General features: G+C 41.9%; 2 protein-coding genes across 2 annotated transcripts in view; one reads left to right on the top strand and one right to left on the bottom strand.

The window, feature by feature from the left end:
- ZNF593OS (ZNF593 opposite strand) overlaps positions 1–17472 on the top strand; it is a 343969-nt gene that overhangs the window by 15172 nt on the left and 311325 nt on the right. The gene's annotated exons all lie outside the window — the stretch shown is intronic.
- Positions 11997–17472, bottom strand: part of CNKSR1 (connector enhancer of kinase suppressor of Ras 1) — a 128779-nt gene continuing 123303 nt past the window's right edge. Inside the window, exons 15-21 of the mRNA XM_063453225.1 lie at positions 15760–15839; positions 15601–15672; positions 14381–14454; positions 14228–14286; positions 13963–14089; positions 12916–13088; positions 11997–12420 (exon numbers count right to left, since the gene is read on the bottom strand). Of these exons, the coding sequence (XP_063309295.1) occupies positions 12211–12420; positions 12916–13088; positions 13963–14089; positions 14228–14286; positions 14381–14454; positions 15601–15672; positions 15760–15839 (795 nt within the window). The 3' untranslated portion in view covers positions 11997–12210. The remainder of the gene's footprint in view (positions 12421–12915; positions 13089–13962; positions 14090–14227; positions 14287–14380; positions 14455–15600; positions 15673–15759; positions 15840–17472) is intronic.

The raw sequence follows: 17472 nt of genomic DNA, 5'->3' as shown, positions 1-17472 counted from the left end.
GGTGCTAGTTTTGGTGGTGGCGGCAGGCGGGTGAGTGGTATCTTGAGAGGTGCCTGAAGCTAAGCTGGAGGAGGATGGTGCGTCAAGGTTCCGAGCGGAAGCTGTAGAAGATTGGGTGTCCTGTGTTAGCCAGTCAACTATGTCCTCAGAACTTTTCAAGTTCAGGGTACGTGGCTTCTGAAAACTGGGCATTATTCTAGGGCAAAAGGGAATCACAGCACCACGACCACGACGGCCCCTGCGGGGTGGCCTGCCTCTGCCTGTCATTTTTTGGGGGATTAGTGGTACTATAAGTGCAAGCTACTGTGAGACCAGATATGATTGGCAATGTGAACTGTAAGAGTTCTGCAGAGCACACACTGTAGGCCTGAGACACCCGCTTGAAGACAAGTAACTGCTATTCAATCTATAACAGTAAAAAACAAATTTTGGTTTTAAAAGCACGCTATAGAGACACCAGATATGATTGGCAATGTGCACTGGAACAGTTCTGCAGAGCACACACTGTAGTCCTGAGACACCCGCTTGAAGACAAGTAACTGCTATTCAATCTATAACAGTGAAAAACAAATTTCGGTTTTAAAAGCACGCTATAGAGACACCAGATATGATTGGCAATGTGCACTGGAACAGTTCTGCAGAGCACACACTGTATGCCTGAGACACCCGCTTGAAGACAAGTAACTGCTATTCAATCTATAACAGTGAAAAACAAATTTTGGTTTTAAAAGCACGCTATAGAGACACCAGATATGATTGGCAATGTGCACTGGAACAGTTCTGCAGAGCACACACTGTAGGCCTGAGACACCCGCTTGAAGACAAGTAACTGCTATTCAATCTATAAAAGTTAAAAACAAATTTTGGTTTTAAAAGCACGCTATAGAGACACCAGCTATGATTGGCAATGTGCACTGGAACAGTTCTGCAGAGCACACACTGTAGGCCTGACACACCCGCTTGAAGACAAGTAACTGCTATTCAATCTATAACAGTGAAAAAAAAAAATTTGGTTTTAAAAGCACGCTATAGAGACACCAGATATGATTGGCAATGTGCACTGGAACAGTTCTGGAGAGCACACGCTGAAGGAAGGACGACAGAGCCGCTTGAAGGACACTGACTGGCTGCTATTAGCTTACACTAGAAACCTTTTTTCTTTGTAAAAGCACGCTAAAGAGACACCAAATATGATTGGCAACTGTCAAAGCACGCTGGAACAGGTCTACAGAGCACACGCTGAAGTAGGCCTGACACCCAGATGCTTGCAGACAACTAACTGCTCTTCTATTACAGTGAAAAAAAATTATTTATTTTAAATCTAAAGCTTAAGCTATTGTAAAAACAGATATGAGTGGTGGCACTGGGCAAGAGGGCACAGTATCCACTGTGAACCTCACACAGAAGCAGGCAGGCAGGCAACTGCTCTTCTATTACAGTGGAAACAAAATTTTGGTTGTAAAAGCACGCTATAGAGACACCAGATATGAGTGGCAACTGTCAAAATACGCTGGCAGGGTTGTGCAGGGCACACGCTGAAGGAAGGCCTGACAGAGCCGCTTGAAGGACACTGACTGGCTGCTATTAGCTTACACTGGAAACCTTTTTTCTTTGTAAAAGCACGCTAAAGAGACACCAGATATGATTGGCAACTGTCAAAGCACGCTGGCACAGGTCTGCAGAGCACACGCTGAAGTAGGCCTGACACCCAGACACTTGCAGACAACTAACTGATCTTCTATTACAGTGAAAAAAAATTATTTCTTTAAAATCTAAAGCTTAAGCTATTGTTAAAACAGATATGAGTTGTGGCACTGACTGTGCAAATGGGCAAGGCATCCAACCTGACACAGAAGCTGGCAGGCAGGCAACTGCTCTTCTATTACAGTGAAACAAAATTATTTCTTTTAAATCTAAAGCTTAAGCTATTGTAAAAACAGATATGAGTGGTGGCACTGGGCAAGAGGGCACAGTATCCACTGTGAACCTCACACAGAAGCTGGCAGGCAGGCAACTGCTCTTCTATTACAGTGGAAACAAAATTTTGGTTGTAAAAGCACGCTATAGAGACACCAGATATGAGTGGCAACTGTCAAAGTACGCTGGCAGGGTTGTGCAGGGCACACGCTGAAGGAAGGCCTGACAGAGCCGCTTGAAGGACACTGACTGGCTGCTATTACCGTATATACTCGAGTATAAGCCGAGTTTTTCAGCACATTTTTTGTGCTGAAAAACCCCAACTCGGCTTATACTCGAGTCAATTGTCTGTATTATGGCCGCGGCTCTCGCGAGATTTACACTGGGAGCTGACTGAGGTGCTGAACGGACCGGCGGAGGAGGAGAGAGCTGACAGGATCTGCAGGAAAGGTAAGTAACATCTCTCTGCAGCCCCCACAGACCCTCCTACACAGTGCCCATCCACTGGACCACCAGGGAAGGAGAGCCCCCCTCCCTGGCCAGCTAGCAAGCAGGGAGGGGGGACGAAACAATTTATATATATTAATAATAATAAAAAAATAATAATAATAAAATAAAAATAATAATAAAATAAAAAATAAAAATAAAATAAAATAATAATAATAATAAAAAATGTAATGAAACAAAAAAATATTAAAATAATAATTAAAAAATAAAAATGCCCACCCCCCACCAAGGCTCTGCATCACACTCTGCATTACACACACACTGCATTCATACACACACACACTGCACTCATACACACACACACTGCATTCATGCACACACACACTGCATTCATGCACACACACTGCATTCATACACACACACACTGCACTCATACACACAGCATTCATACACACACACAGCATTCATACACGCACTCTGCATTCATACACGCGCACTGCATTCATACACGCACACTGCATTCATACACGCGCACTGCACTCATACACGCGCACTGCACTCATACACACACACACTGCATTCATACACACAGCATTCATACACACACACTGCATTCATACACGCACACTGCATTCATACACGCACACTGCACTCATACACACACACACTGCACTCATACACACACACTCTGCACTCATACACACACACACTGCATTCATACACACACACTGCACTCATACACACTGCATTCATACACGCACACTGCACTCATACACACACACTGCATTCATACACACACAGCATTCATACACACACTGCATTCATACACACACACTGCACTCATACGCACACACTGCACTCATACGCACACACTGCACTCATACGCACACTGCACTCATACACACACTGCACTCATACACAGCATTCTCATACACACACTGCACTCATACACACAGCATTCTCATACACACACACTGCATTCATATACACACACTGCATTCATATACACACACTGCACTCATACACACACACTGCACTCATACACACACACTGCACTCATACACACACACTGCATTCTCATACACACACACTGCATTCTCATACACACACTGCATTCATTATATACACACACTGTAAATAAATATTCAATTAATATAATTTTTTTAGGATCTAATTTTATTTAGAAATTTACCAGCAGCTGCTGCATTTCCCACCCTAGTCTTATACTCGAGTCAATAAGTTTTCCCAGTTTTTTGGGGTAAAATTAGGGGCCTCGGCTTATATTCGGGTCGGCTTATACTCGAGTATATACGGTAGCTTACACTGGAAACCTTTTTTCTTTGAAAAAGCACGCTATAGAGACACCAGATATGAGTGGCAATTGTCAAAGTACGCTGGCAGGGTTGTGCAGGGCACTCGCTGAAGGAAGGCCTGACGAGCCGCTTGAAGGACACTGACTGGCTGCTATTAGCTTACACTGGAAACCTTTTTTCTTTGTAAAAGCACGCTAAAGAGACACCAGATATGATTGGCAACTGTCAAAGCACGCTGGCACAGGTCTGCAGAGCACACGCTGAAGTAGGCCTGACACCCAGACGCTTGCAGACAACTAACTGATCTTCTATTACAGTGAAAAAAAATTATTTCTTTAAAATCTAAAGCTTAAGCTATTGTTAAAACAGATATGAGTGGTGGCACTGACTGTGCAAATGGGCAAGGCATCCAACCTGACACAGAAGCTGGCAGGCAGGCAACTGCTCTTCTATTACAGTGAAAAAAAATTATTTCTTTAAAATCTAAAGCTTAAGCTATTGTTAAAACAGATATGAGTGGTGGCACTGACTGTGCAAATGGGCAAGGCATCCAACCTGACACAGAAGCTGGCAGGCAGGCAACTGCTCTTCTATTACAGTGAAAAAAAAATGATTTCTTTAAAATCTAAAGCTTAAGCTATTGTTAAAACAGATATGAGTGGTGGCACTGACTGTGCAAATGGACAAGGCATCCAACCTGACACAGAAGCTGGCAGGCAGGCAACTGCTCTTCTATTACAGTGAAAACAATTTATTTATTTAAAATCTAAAGCTTAACCAATTGTTAAAACAGATATGAGTGGTGGCACTGACTGTGCAAATGGGCAAGGCATCCAACCTGACACAGAAGCTGGCAAGCAGGCAACTGCTCTTCTATTACAGTGAAAACAAATTATTTATTTTAAATCTAAAGCTTAACCAATTGTTAAAACAGATATGAGTGGTGGCACTGGGCAAGTAGGCACAGTATCCAATGTGAACCTCACACAGAAGCTGGCAGGCAGGCACCTGCAATTACATTACACAGGAAAAAAAAAAAACAGCAGAGATCAGATGAGTCCTTCAGGATTGTAGTGGACACTGAATACCCTAGCCTAGCTATCAATTTCCCTATCTAATCAGCAGCAGCTAAACTTTCCCTCCTCTCACTAAGCATGCAGCTTCAGAATGAATCGAAAATGGATGCTGGGAGGGAGGTTGGAGGGTGTGGAAGGGAGGGAGTGCTGCTGATTGGCTGGAATGTGTCTGCTGACCGAGAGGCACAGGGTCAAAGTTTGCCCAATGATGACGAATAGGGGGCAGATCGAACCGCCCATGTGTTCGCCCGTGGCGGCGAACGCGAACACGCTGGGAACAGTTCGCCGGGAACTGTTCGCCGGCGGACAGTTCGGTACATCACTACTCACAGGGCTTATAATGGAAAACCATGCAGGAGGAGAACAGCCCACCAAAGCCTGCCTTTACCCTATACCTGGCCAGTCTTGTCCACATTGCACTCTTCTGCAGCTAAAACTAGCAAAAATTAGGGTGGTTAGAAATAGCAGCATTGCCAATGTGTGGGTGTTGTAGTGTGTTACAGGTGGTTTGTGTCTAGCAGTTTGATTGTGGGTGCAACATTGTATGCGTTTAGCTTTGCATGTGATTCTAGCCGTATATGTGGGCAATGTGTAAGTGTGTCCTGACATTGTGCATTGGAGGAAATACCGCAAATACCAGAATATCACACACTGCTCACGCACATTACAACACAGCCAACATATAAATACATAAAATGTTAAAAATTAAAATAATTTATTATCTCATCACGATTAACGCAATCGCAATGCAATCCATTCTGGTGTCAATAAGGAATTTTTGTTCTAATTTGTTGATAAACTGTAAAATGCGTCAAACTGTTTTTTTTTTTTTAGCCTTCTTTCAGATCAACAGCAAAAACAGATGTAAGAAAGGCTTAACTTGACGGACACAAGTCTATTTTCAGCTAACTATGTTAAATGTAACACCTAGACATAAAACAAGCAGCATACACACGAGTTAATTGAAATGAAAAAGGCACATCAAGGGACTTCAAAGATTTTGTACAGTGCTACTAGTGGATTGTCTACCTCTGATGTAATGTGTAAAAATCATCTGTTGCAGGGCGGGGCCTGATGGCAGAGAAGAGTAGATGCATGTTGCCACAGCTCCTGCAATATACCGCTAATCTTGCTAATTTTTATCAAGCAGAAGTTGAAGCTTGACATAACCTGGCTAACAACTGACAGGGGACTTTATGACCTCCACGACGATACCACACAAGTGGATCCCCCTACCAGCTCCGCTCCTTGAGGCATGGCCGACACGGGGGAGATGACTGCTCTCCCGCCACCACAACTGTTGGCAGATCCTAACTAGAGTCTCCAATCCCCCCCATGGACGAGCGGGGTTATCCCAGTCCCCACCGACCTGGCACACACACTGCCACTGCCTTCTGCTGCCCAATAAAGCTCAAACACCTGACTGCACTGGGCCCAGTAAAATGGCAGCTACAAACCGAACCTCAATGCTTGCACCCAAATAGCCCCTATTCACGTGACTGGACGAAATATTCAATCACTTTTGGGAGAAGCTGGAGCAGCGTACTATCAGCTACTTCCTACCCATGGATGGGAAGAGGAGATGACCGGGAATACGGAGAGGAGCAGTCCTGTCTCGGGCAAAACAACACACCAGGCCCCCATTACTCGAGACAAATACCCACCTAGGCTGCAGGTCACAAGGAGACCCCCTCCAAAGCATTGACCACAACGCCGGAAGGCCACCCGCCACTGACAGCGGATGACCAGCAGAACCTTCCACAGTTCCCATACAGTGAGAGACCCGGTATCCCTGAGCTGCTGAGTCTGGAGACAAAGGATGTCGACCTTACACAAGGCCTGGGGCTGCGGAGAGGCCTTCCACTGCCGACGGCTCACCATCACTCTCCAATACCTTCAAGCACAGGGGAATCAGCTGACACTGTGGCCCGAGAACTGAGCCCAACACATTACCCATGAAGAAACTGGCTGCGGAGATGGAGAACCATCTAATCCACTCAAGCGGACTCAAATTTTTTTATAATCTTTTATTTTTGCCTGTCACTCTTATGTTTATGTGATACACACTGTTTAGCAGTCTACCCTATTTAGAGGCTATTATCTCACTAATCTAATTAATCTACATATTAATCTACAACGATTACTTGAGGCTGAACTAGGATGAGTTGCATACCGGCATGCACACTTCATGCTTAGCACACTAATTCATGAGCCCTACGTGTAGTTTATACGCGGGACATTAGTCTCTCTGTTATGACCACATGTTGCTGGTACCCACAGTATCTACTCCACAGGCCTTACTCCCTTGTGTATATTTATCTTTTATTTTTACTGTAAATACTTTTAATTACTTTTTAAATTTAATTTTTATTTATTTATTTTACTGTAAATACTTTTGTTAATTTATATATTTTACAAAATTTATCTTGAAATCTCCATTCACAACCTGGCTATACGTGTGTCTCCTAGGTGGAAATAAGCTTGCAACCCTCATGGGTCTGCTTTTAATCTCCTTACACTCCTATCACAATGCATATGGCACCTGTAGCATCAGGGCAGACATCTTAAGTCTAGCGCTAATAACCATTTAATCTGATATGAAACATGTCTACCAGTCCTGTGTACTGTACATGCATTTATTGATACTCATAGAATAGACTGAAGGTGACAAGGGAGCTGTGATATTTTTGCTCTGCTTCCTCGCGTGCCACTTACTGGGCAGAAGTGACATCACATTCCGGCTTCCGGCATCACAGTGGGGTGTGCGAGCGAGAAGAGCAAGAAGAGTGCATGGATAAGTGCTCCCTCGCTGCTTGCCTGCAATATGCACAGCCAAGCGCTGTAAAGGCGCCCTTAGTTGGCCAACGAATATCTCTTGGGTCCCCCTGGCACAAGCCTAAGAAGGCCTCTGCTGGAGCATTTTTTGCCACCCCCCCTGAAAAGCATCTCCCATGGCAAATTCCTTGTTAGCCTCATGGTAAATGTCCCTAGCTTCCCTATCTGGCAGTTTGATTGAATAATCTGTGTGGTAGATGCCAGGAGAATGCTACCTACTGAAAAGGTGCAATTAAATGTAATCTTAATGCCACAGGATACAAATACTTTAGACAATTGGGTGCTTCAAAAATCATCCCCATGTGCATATCCCACCCTTCTATGTTCCCTGTGGCGTGGTTGATCGGGACCAGTCAGGGGTATATTTACGGTGAGGCTGACAAGGCATTTGACAAGGCAAAAAAAAGACTCCTCCATATCGCCCTGGCAAATGCCTTGCCATCCTCTTTTTCCTGGGGGGTCCAGGAGCTGGCTGGCTGGCCACCTCAGGGCCACCTGAGGCTGGCAGCTGATCCTCCTGTTCAGCTCCCTCACGAGCACCGCAGTGATGCCGGAGCCGGAATATGACATCACTCCGGCCCCGGCATCACTACGCGGCGCGCAAGGGAGCTGAACAGGAGGATCAGTGCTCCCTCACCAACTGCAGTGACCGGCCAGCCGCCCAGCAGCACCACTGGACCCCAGGGAAAGCGAGAATCCACCCCAGCACTCCCAAAGGTAGGGGAGCTGGAGGATTGAATTAAACAAAAAAATTAAAAAAAATAGTGTGTTTGTGTGTGTGTGTCTGTTAGAGTGTGTGTCTGTTAGGGAGTGTGTTACTATGTGTGTGTATGTTAGTGTTTGTGTTTGTGTGTGTCTGTTAGTGTGTGTGTTAGTGTGTGTGTCTGTTAGTGTGTATGCGTGTCTGTTAGTGACTGCATGTGTCTGTTAGTGTGTGTTTCTGTTAGTGACTGTGTGTTACTATGTGTGTGTCTGTTAGTGTGTGTGTATGTCGGTTAGTGAGCGTGTTAGTGTGTTAGTATGTATGTCTGTTAGTGACTGTGTATGTCTGTTAGCTAGTGTATGTGTGTCTGACACCAAATGTATATGTGTCTGTCAGTGAGTGTGTAAGTGTATTTAGAAGGCGGGGCGGGGGGAGGGGGTTCCTGAGTTTTGTCATGCCTAGGGCAGCACAAAACCAAGATACACCACTGGCCACAGCAGAGGCAATAAATGATACTCAGCAGCTAGAAGCTTCTCCTTGTATAACATACAGAGTAAGTGAGATCAGGCAGCATAACTTTGCCTTTGAGGTTGACAGTGCAGAAACCCTGACTACAATACTGTTACATCTGGTCACCGGGGATATCACTGTGCTTTTTCCACTCCTAGGTTACTTCTAGACTATTAAAGAGAGCGAGTAGCGAGAGCACAGAGCAAGCAAAACGATTTGGGGCTAAAGAGCCCCGCATTTGGGAATCAAGCCCACCCAGCTACGCACTTGCAAACAGAGCAGAGTCATCCAGGTGGCCTGCACCCTCCACTTGCTCAGGAATAAAAAAAATAAAAAAAAACACATACAATGATGTACATATTCAGATTATGTTTTTCATTTAGTGTGGACCTTCCGTGGTTTAGAAAGTCATCTGATATTTAGTGAGATCTGTGTACTTTATAAAATACTTAGCAGTGAAAGTTTTTCCAAAACTGAAGCTCCAGTGAGTTGACAGAAAGTTCACTCCGTGTGAGAATGTATCAATGCATGTTTCGATTATATTTGAAGGGTCCCATCATTCTTTGTATTAAACTGAGGTCAACCTGGAAGAACGCTAGAGTAGCCTATATGAAACAGACAATGTTTGAATGCAAGAAGTCTAAAAATCACATGTTAACCAAAATTCTGCCAACTCAATATAAAAAATCAGTGTAGCCAAATCTGGATGCATCATTTTAATAAAGTTTATGTAAAAAGAAGTTGTTCCCCCGCCCTCAATTCTTTTTTTTTTTTATTTCATAAAATACATCAATTTGCTCTTTAGGACACAACTATGTATTAAAGAACAATATACACTGAACAAAATTATAAATGCAACACTTTTGTTTTTTCACAAGCTGAACTCAAAGATCTAAGACTTTTTCTATGTACATAAAAGGCCTATTTCGCTCAAATATTGTTCACAAATCTGTCTAAATCTGTATAAGTGAGCACTTCTCCTTTGCCGAGATAATCCATCCACCTCACAGGTGTGGGATATCAAGATGCTGATTAAACAGCATGATTATTACACAGGTGTGCCATAGGCTGGCCACAATAAAAGGCTAATCTAAAAGGTGCAGTTTAACTGTATTGTGGGTGTCCAGAGGGATCCGAAAACCAGTCAGTATCTGGTGTGACCACCATTTGCCTCACGCAGTGCAACACATCTCCTTCGCATAGAGTTGATCAGGTTGTTGATTGTAGCCTGTGGAATGTTGGTCTACTCCTCTTCAATGGCTGTGCGAAATTGCTGGATATTGGCAGGACCTGGAACACGCTGTTGTATACGCAGATCCAGAGCATCTCAAACATGCTCAATGGAAGACATGTCCGATGAGTATGCTGGCCATGCAAGAACTGGGATGTTTTCAGCTTCCAGGAATTGTGTACATATCCTTCCAACATGGGGCCATGCATTATCATGCTGCAACATGAGGTGATGGTCGTGGATGAATGGCACAACAATGGGCTCAGGGTCTCGTCACTGTTCCTCTGTGCATTCAAAATGTCATCAATAAAATGCACCTGTGTTCATTGTCCATAACATACGCCTGCCCATACCATAACCCCACCGTCACCATGGGCCACTCTATCCACAATGTTGACATCAGCAAACCGCTCACCCACACAACGCCATACACACTGTCTGCCATCTGCCCTGCACAGTGAAAATCGGGATTCATCCGTGAAGAGAACACCTCTCCCAAAGTTGCAGCAGCTGTCTGGGTGGCTGGTCTCAGACGATCTTGGAGGTGAAGATACTGGATGTGGAAGTCCTGGGCTGGTGTGGTTACATGTGGTCTGTGGTTGTGAGGCCGGTTGGATATACTGCCAAATTCTCTACAAATGCCTTTGGAGACGGCTTATGGTAGAGAAATGAACATTCAATTCATGGGCAACAGCTCTGGAGGACATTCCTGCAGTCAGCATGGCAATTGCATGCCCCTCAAAACTTGCGACATCTGTGGCATTGTGCTGTGTGATAAAACTGCACATTTTAGAGTGGCCTTTTCTTGTGGCCAGCCTAAGGCACACCTTTGCAATAATCATGCTGTCTAATCAACATCTTGATATGCCACACCTGTGAGGTGGATGGATTGAACAGCTAAGGAAAGAATTCTCACCACCTTGCCCCTCACTTTCGCAACCTCACCTGAACCATGCCTCCCTAACCCTTCCGACCTTCTCCCAGGCTACTGAACAAGAGGTGGCTGCGCTTATCCTTTGCTCTCGCCCTACCACTTGCCCACTTGATCCTGTCTTACCTTATCAGATCTCTCTCCACTTGTCTCCTTAACACACATCTTCAACGGCTCTCTTTCTTCTGGCACTGCCCTGCTGTCCTTAAACATGCTACTGTAGTACCCATCTTAAAAAAAAAAAAAACATGTCTCAACCCATCCTCCCCCTCTAACTATCTCTGATTGGATGTCCTCCCGCTTTCTGAAACTGAATCTTTCCAAAACAGAACTTCTTGTCTTTCCTCCTTCTAATTTTAATCCTCCTCTCTCGCTCTCCCTTCAGATTGGTGGTACCCATATCAGCCCATCCTTACAAGCACATTGTTTTGGTGTTAATTTTGGTTCTGGCCTCACCTTTGAGCCTCACATCTGGTCTGTTGTCAAATCATGCCAATTCCACCTTAAAAACATTGCACGCATCCGCCCCTTTCTTACACAAGATGCTACCACCATCAGACTTTCCCCTAGTCTTCAATCATTTAAGAAGTGTCTTAAAACCCATGATTTGGGAAAGACTCTGGCCTCCCAGACTAACCTCTACATCACATACCTGTCTCTTGCTCTCTCCTAAAGGGCAGCACTCTACTCTCTCCTCCAGCTCTGCTTCACTCCCACCTAATTTGACTGCTATTTCCTGTCCTAATGTGTTTTGTACCCCACCTCCTATAGACTGTAAGCTCGTTTGAGCAGGGCCCTCTTCAACCCATCGTTTCTGTAAGTTTTCTTGTAATTGTCCTATTTATAGTTAAATTCCCCCTTCTAATAATATTGTAAAGCGCTACGAAATCTGTTGGCGCTATATAAATGGCGATAATAATAATTATCTCACTAACACAGATTTAGACAGATTTGTGAACAATATTTGAGAGAAATAGGCCTTTTGTGTACATAGAAAAAGTCTTAGATCTTTGAGTTCAGCTCATGAAAAATGGGGGCAAAAACAAAAAAGTTTTGCGTTTATAATTTTGTTCATTGTATATTGACCAATATGTATAAAACCATATAATATAAAATGCAGTCAGATGTTGCAGAATATTTAATATTTTTACAGCCTCATCTTATCTGATACACATATGTATATAATATGTATGCATTATCAATTTACTTCCAGATATGCATAAACATTCATAATCTCTATTCATAATTCAGTCACTTGATTCACTTTCACCTTTTTTCTGGCTCCGTTCAGCCTTCAAGTTGCCCAAAAAGTCTCCTAATGATTCTCTAGCTCTAGTCCCTCGCCCTATAGTTTCATACAACTGCTCATTTTTAAATTTCCACTGGCGAAATGCTTCAGAGCTGATATCTGGATTGTCTAGGATTTGATTCAGTGTATCAAGTTCTGAGAGCTTTGCCTGAGTGAGAGATAAAACAAGTAAGAATAAGTACTGGAATAATTACAAGAAAAACACAAGAAGAGGAGAAAAACATATTAGAAAACTAGTGCAAACAAAGTATTAAAGTAAAATTAAGCAATTAAGGAGTCAACTATATCAAAATTTGGGAATTGTAATGACAGCTTTAGTTATGTTAAGAATGCAGTGCTAAAAGTACATTCAGAAGCAATATCTGGCTTACAGGCTCAGCTGCATGACCCTTTAATTCATATCATGCACTGTTTCACTTCCTTGTACAAGATCTTGCACACATGTGGTGCTACGTATAATCCCCATAATTTTTGTGCAACCCTGGAAATGCTGCAAAACTTCCAGACTAATGAAAGGGCACTGCAAAAATGTTTCTGTTTCATAGCACTGGAAGCTAATGCCAGCCAGCTATAATTTTCAAGTCATTGTAAAAATAATTTCCACTTGTTGACTGAATTTTATGTAGAAGTACCTGAAACTTACCTTTAAGGTGCTCTGCAGTACACGTAATGTATGTGCTTTATGATTTATATCTGGATTTTTGCTTCTACGAATGAAAGATTTACGATATTCTTCACGTGTCATAGTAGTCTTTGTGCCAATTAGAGACACACCGCCTTGTTGCAAACAGGATATCATGATTTTTAAATCATCACCTGTCAGAACGAAAAAGACAAACGTAAAAATGAGCATGGAAAACAACCCACAAGCTTTACAATTTTCCTTACAATAAAACAAAATATAAAATTAAAAAAAATCTCTATATTAATTGAAAATTAGAAAACATGCAAACTGTGTGGAGAAGCAAGAATATGGATTCAGGTGGCAGCAAGTAGTATCAAGTGGCTTTTTTCCATGATTGTCATTAAAAAGCACCCGTTGAGTAAACATTTATGAACAGTTGGTAGATGTTTGTGCCTACAAAATAATGCCTTTTTTTGTGGTCAATACTTTCAGCATTTACATGTAATCATTTTATCCGTGTCCACTGATGCAGATCACAACCATTTTACAAATTGAACAAGAAAGAATAAAGCACAGTCCACCATAATCTGAATATACCTTCCTTCCATTTATGGCAAATATATAATTTTTAAAGAAACCTGACAGCTATTAAGAAGACCACACCTTGACATGTCAACTTTGCACTTCTCAGAAAATGAAAGAAGATGTAGTTGTGCAGTTTTTGTATTAACTAGTTAGAGCATTAGTAGATTATACTAATACTAGAGGCTGAAAAGAGATATGTGTCCATCAAGTTCAAATTTCTCACATGTGGGTTTTTGATGTTCATCTAAAAGAAGGGAAAAAACTGTTTGAAGAACTTCCAATTTGCAACAAACTAGGAAAAAGCCTTCTTAGCCACAGAATGGCAGCCAGATTTATCGTTGGATCAATGAGTTATTATCCCACAATTTAAATGATATCCTTGAATATTATGTTTTTGCAAGTATGCATTCAGTTGCTGTTTAAACATCTGTACATACTTCTTCACACAGAGTATTCCACATCCTTATTGTTCTTACTGACCTTCATATTGAGATTCATCTCCTTTAAGCACCGGACTAGCTCCAGCTGCCATACTCTCTGCTTGTGATACTGAGGTTTTGGTAACTTTTGAATTCTTCACTGGAGACTGTACAATTTGCTTTCTGCTCTGAAAAAGAAAACAAAACACAAAAGTGTAAGGAAGAATTGTAGTATTAGAGTGATATTAAAATTACAGATGACAGTAATCACTAAATAAAACTATTATAACACATTTGGGATAGCAGCAAGAGCTATATTGTCTCACCATTTCCTGTGTTCTGGGTTGATCATCATCCTGTTCAGCTTCTGTTTCACTGTAACATTCTAAAAGTAATAGGATGTTTACGTACCATTCACTAAGAATAATAAGGCTTTACAGATACTTCATATAATTCAATATGCTATTATTATTAAATACCTTCCTCAGGTGGATGACTGGCATTTGATGGAAGTTTGTATTTATGCAGTGTTTTCACTAGACACGTCACCCACCTAAAAAAAAAAGACAGAGACGACAGCAATGTTAACTGGAGAAATGTCTATTTATGGTGAATAGGTAAGTTTATTAATGACCAAATAGCATAAATATATAGAAGCTTCATGGGAGAGCTGGTAATGGGAACAATGGTCCCTGGGCCACTAAAGTAAATGGTTTGTGCACTACAGCCTCACATCGTTCTTCAGTAGATTAAAACAGCTGGAGGCTCATTGAAAAATAAGTTTTCCTAGTAGGGTGAGGCAGCAGGAATATTTACACAATGTGTTTGGCAGTCCAGCACTGTGTGTGGGTTAATGCATGAGCTGATGGACCATAATCTCAGTGTTCTCCAGGCCTGCGTTGGCTCTCAGAATTACTGATGCACTAGGCAAACCCGCCTACCAACATTCCATGCCCACCTTCCGGGACAGAGGTGAGCATGGAAGAGAGCAGATGTGCATCAAAAGGTGCATTTCAGCCAATCAAAGGGGCAGGCACACCCCAAAGAGGGTGGTAAGGCTGACTAAAAGCCTGCCCCTTTCAGTAGACCATGTGTGGTGCAATGCTGAGGCGTTCTGTGCATGCTCTTAGTGCCCAGTCCCTTCCTGCATTTTAAAACCTGCTGGCAGATGTGGGACAGGTCCCCAGGACCTATATTTACGTGTACAGTACCCCTAAATATAGGAGTGTTAAGGGAAATTTAGGACTGTTGCACCTATGGGCAAAGATGAGTATGCATGATCTTACTGAAGGTGTTTACATGTGACCACAGAGTGAGACATTTCTTACGCTTATTACATTCATAAAACCCAACCATTTTCACTGTCAGCAAATGAGTTGCAGAAAACAGTTCGTGTCTTTTGGACATGCACCAGACTGCGCAGGTCTGATGGAGGTTGCAAGGAGATATAATGTGAACTTAGCTCAGTTTGAGTAGGACCATGTAAACAGAAATCTGTGGGTTTCATATACAAACAAAATGACATGTATTTGTTCTCCATAGTTGCCAGTCCTTCACTGAGAGGCTTGGTACAAGCAATGGTCTGATTAATTCATATACTACAATAAAAGTAAAGCAGTAAAAATCAGGATATATGACCAGTGTAAAAGGAGTGGTGAGGTGGAGGAGACAGAATTGTTAAGTAAATAAGACCTCTTACTTATTCATGTCATCTAGATTGTCTGCGGCAAACACAAATGGTTTGTATGTGGCATGGCACAACTGGAACTCACTGGAGAGATAAGAATCAAATAATAAATTTTAATGACTACTCTTTCCACCACTAAACATTACCATGTTATTACACACTCAGACTTACTATTTTTTCTTGTGTTTTGAATCGAGTGGGCTCTCCAAATTATAAGTAGAAACATTAACCAGTCCCAGAGCCTTTTCATCCTGTAGAAAAACATCCAGGTGGGGGAACAAAAAAAAAATAAAAAATAAATGAATGTCTATGTGGCTTATATCAGAATTTTATACACCAGGGACTGATCCACATAATCCAAAAAGGTATTAACCTAGCACAAGCACACTAAAAATGTTTTACATACAAGTCCATAACGATTTAAATATACATGGGAAAATATAATCTAACAGACATACACACACACAATTTTTCTCTCTCACGCTTTGGATACATTTTATTATAAATTTGACTTTCTTGTTATAGTTATATCTTCATTAGCAAATAGATTTTCAGTGCTGTACAAGCTGGAGTTACCCTCTCTGAAATATCATGAAATAAACACTGTCAGTAAACCTTGTTGTTTGAAATGCACTGTGCAACAAATGGGACTTTGTAGGACACGTGACTATCTACTCATCATAATACTGACTGATCGCCCTAGCTTTACTCACCTTCTATATCAATCTCATTCTACATACTCATGTTGTACAATTTGTTCTATGTATGTTTCTTTTGTTTCCATGTAATATACTAAATTACTTGAATCTCAATGTAGTATAAAGTAGACAAGACTGAATAATTGCTTTCCCATGGTTTCCCCAAACCCACCCTACTTATACCGAACTCTCCTACTGACATCTGTACATCTTAAAGGGATCCTACAGTTCCAGCAAAACAAATCCGTTTTCCTGGCACTATAGGGTTAATAGGTCCCCCCGTCCCTCGCAACCTATATGTTTGTGTCCTAACCATATAGTGTTCCTTTAATGAAGAGGAGGTTTTCTGTACCTGCTGTCTGCAAGAAATCCCAAGGTTTTGCAAACCAGGGAAACTAAAATTAACTTATCTTTATCTGTGGTGACAGAAGACCATGTCAGTTTCAGCTACCTATGTTGAACTGATGCTAGTCTAATTGAATAAGAGTATAAAGTGGTATTATACTAAATTTAAGTTTTGGTGCTTGAAAATGTTGCACATTTTGGAAACATTTTGAAAACTTTCATTTGGTTAGCATGTGAATGATTTTTTTCTGAAAGAATAATAAACATCATGCATGTAATATTGTCATGGCTGACCATTGCAGAGTGTGTGGTGAGGTGTCACCATTATCTGCAGTTAATATACCCTCTATTTAAAAATACAAAAAGGTCAATTGCAGACATATAGAACACATTATCTATTTTAGGAGGGGAGAGTGGCTCCATTTTGGAAAAGAAGGGATGAATATTGTTAAAAGGATCTGTAACAAGAACCCCCTGTGGTTGAAGTAGTTATGGTGATTTTTCCCTTCCCTACAGTGAATATGGTGTGTTTCCCCTCTCTGATGTTTTATTGCAACAAAGGACACGTCCCTGGACTTCGTTTTTCCCCTTTGTCATTGCTGCTGTTCGACGTTTATCAGCGTATTTTTTGTGTACAATAGATTTCTGCATGAGGATCTGCTGCACACCAAGCCAAGTCTCATGAATCTCCCTTACTTGTCCCTCCACAACAGGCATTTCAGAAGAATAACAGTGTCAAACCCATAGTTAATAAAAAAACAGATTATGTTTGGTGGATTCATGTATATTGCTATTGTGTATAAATTCTGCCCAAGGTAGGAGATCAACCCAATTATCTTGG

The sequence above is a fragment of the Pelobates fuscus genome, chromosome 1 (genome assembly GCF_036172605.1).
Source record: "Pelobates fuscus isolate aPelFus1 chromosome 1, aPelFus1.pri, whole genome shotgun sequence".
Lineage (NCBI taxonomy): Eukaryota > Metazoa > Chordata > Amphibia > Anura > Pelobatidae > Pelobates > Pelobates fuscus.
This window is presented reverse-complemented; position numbering and strand designations above follow the sequence as displayed.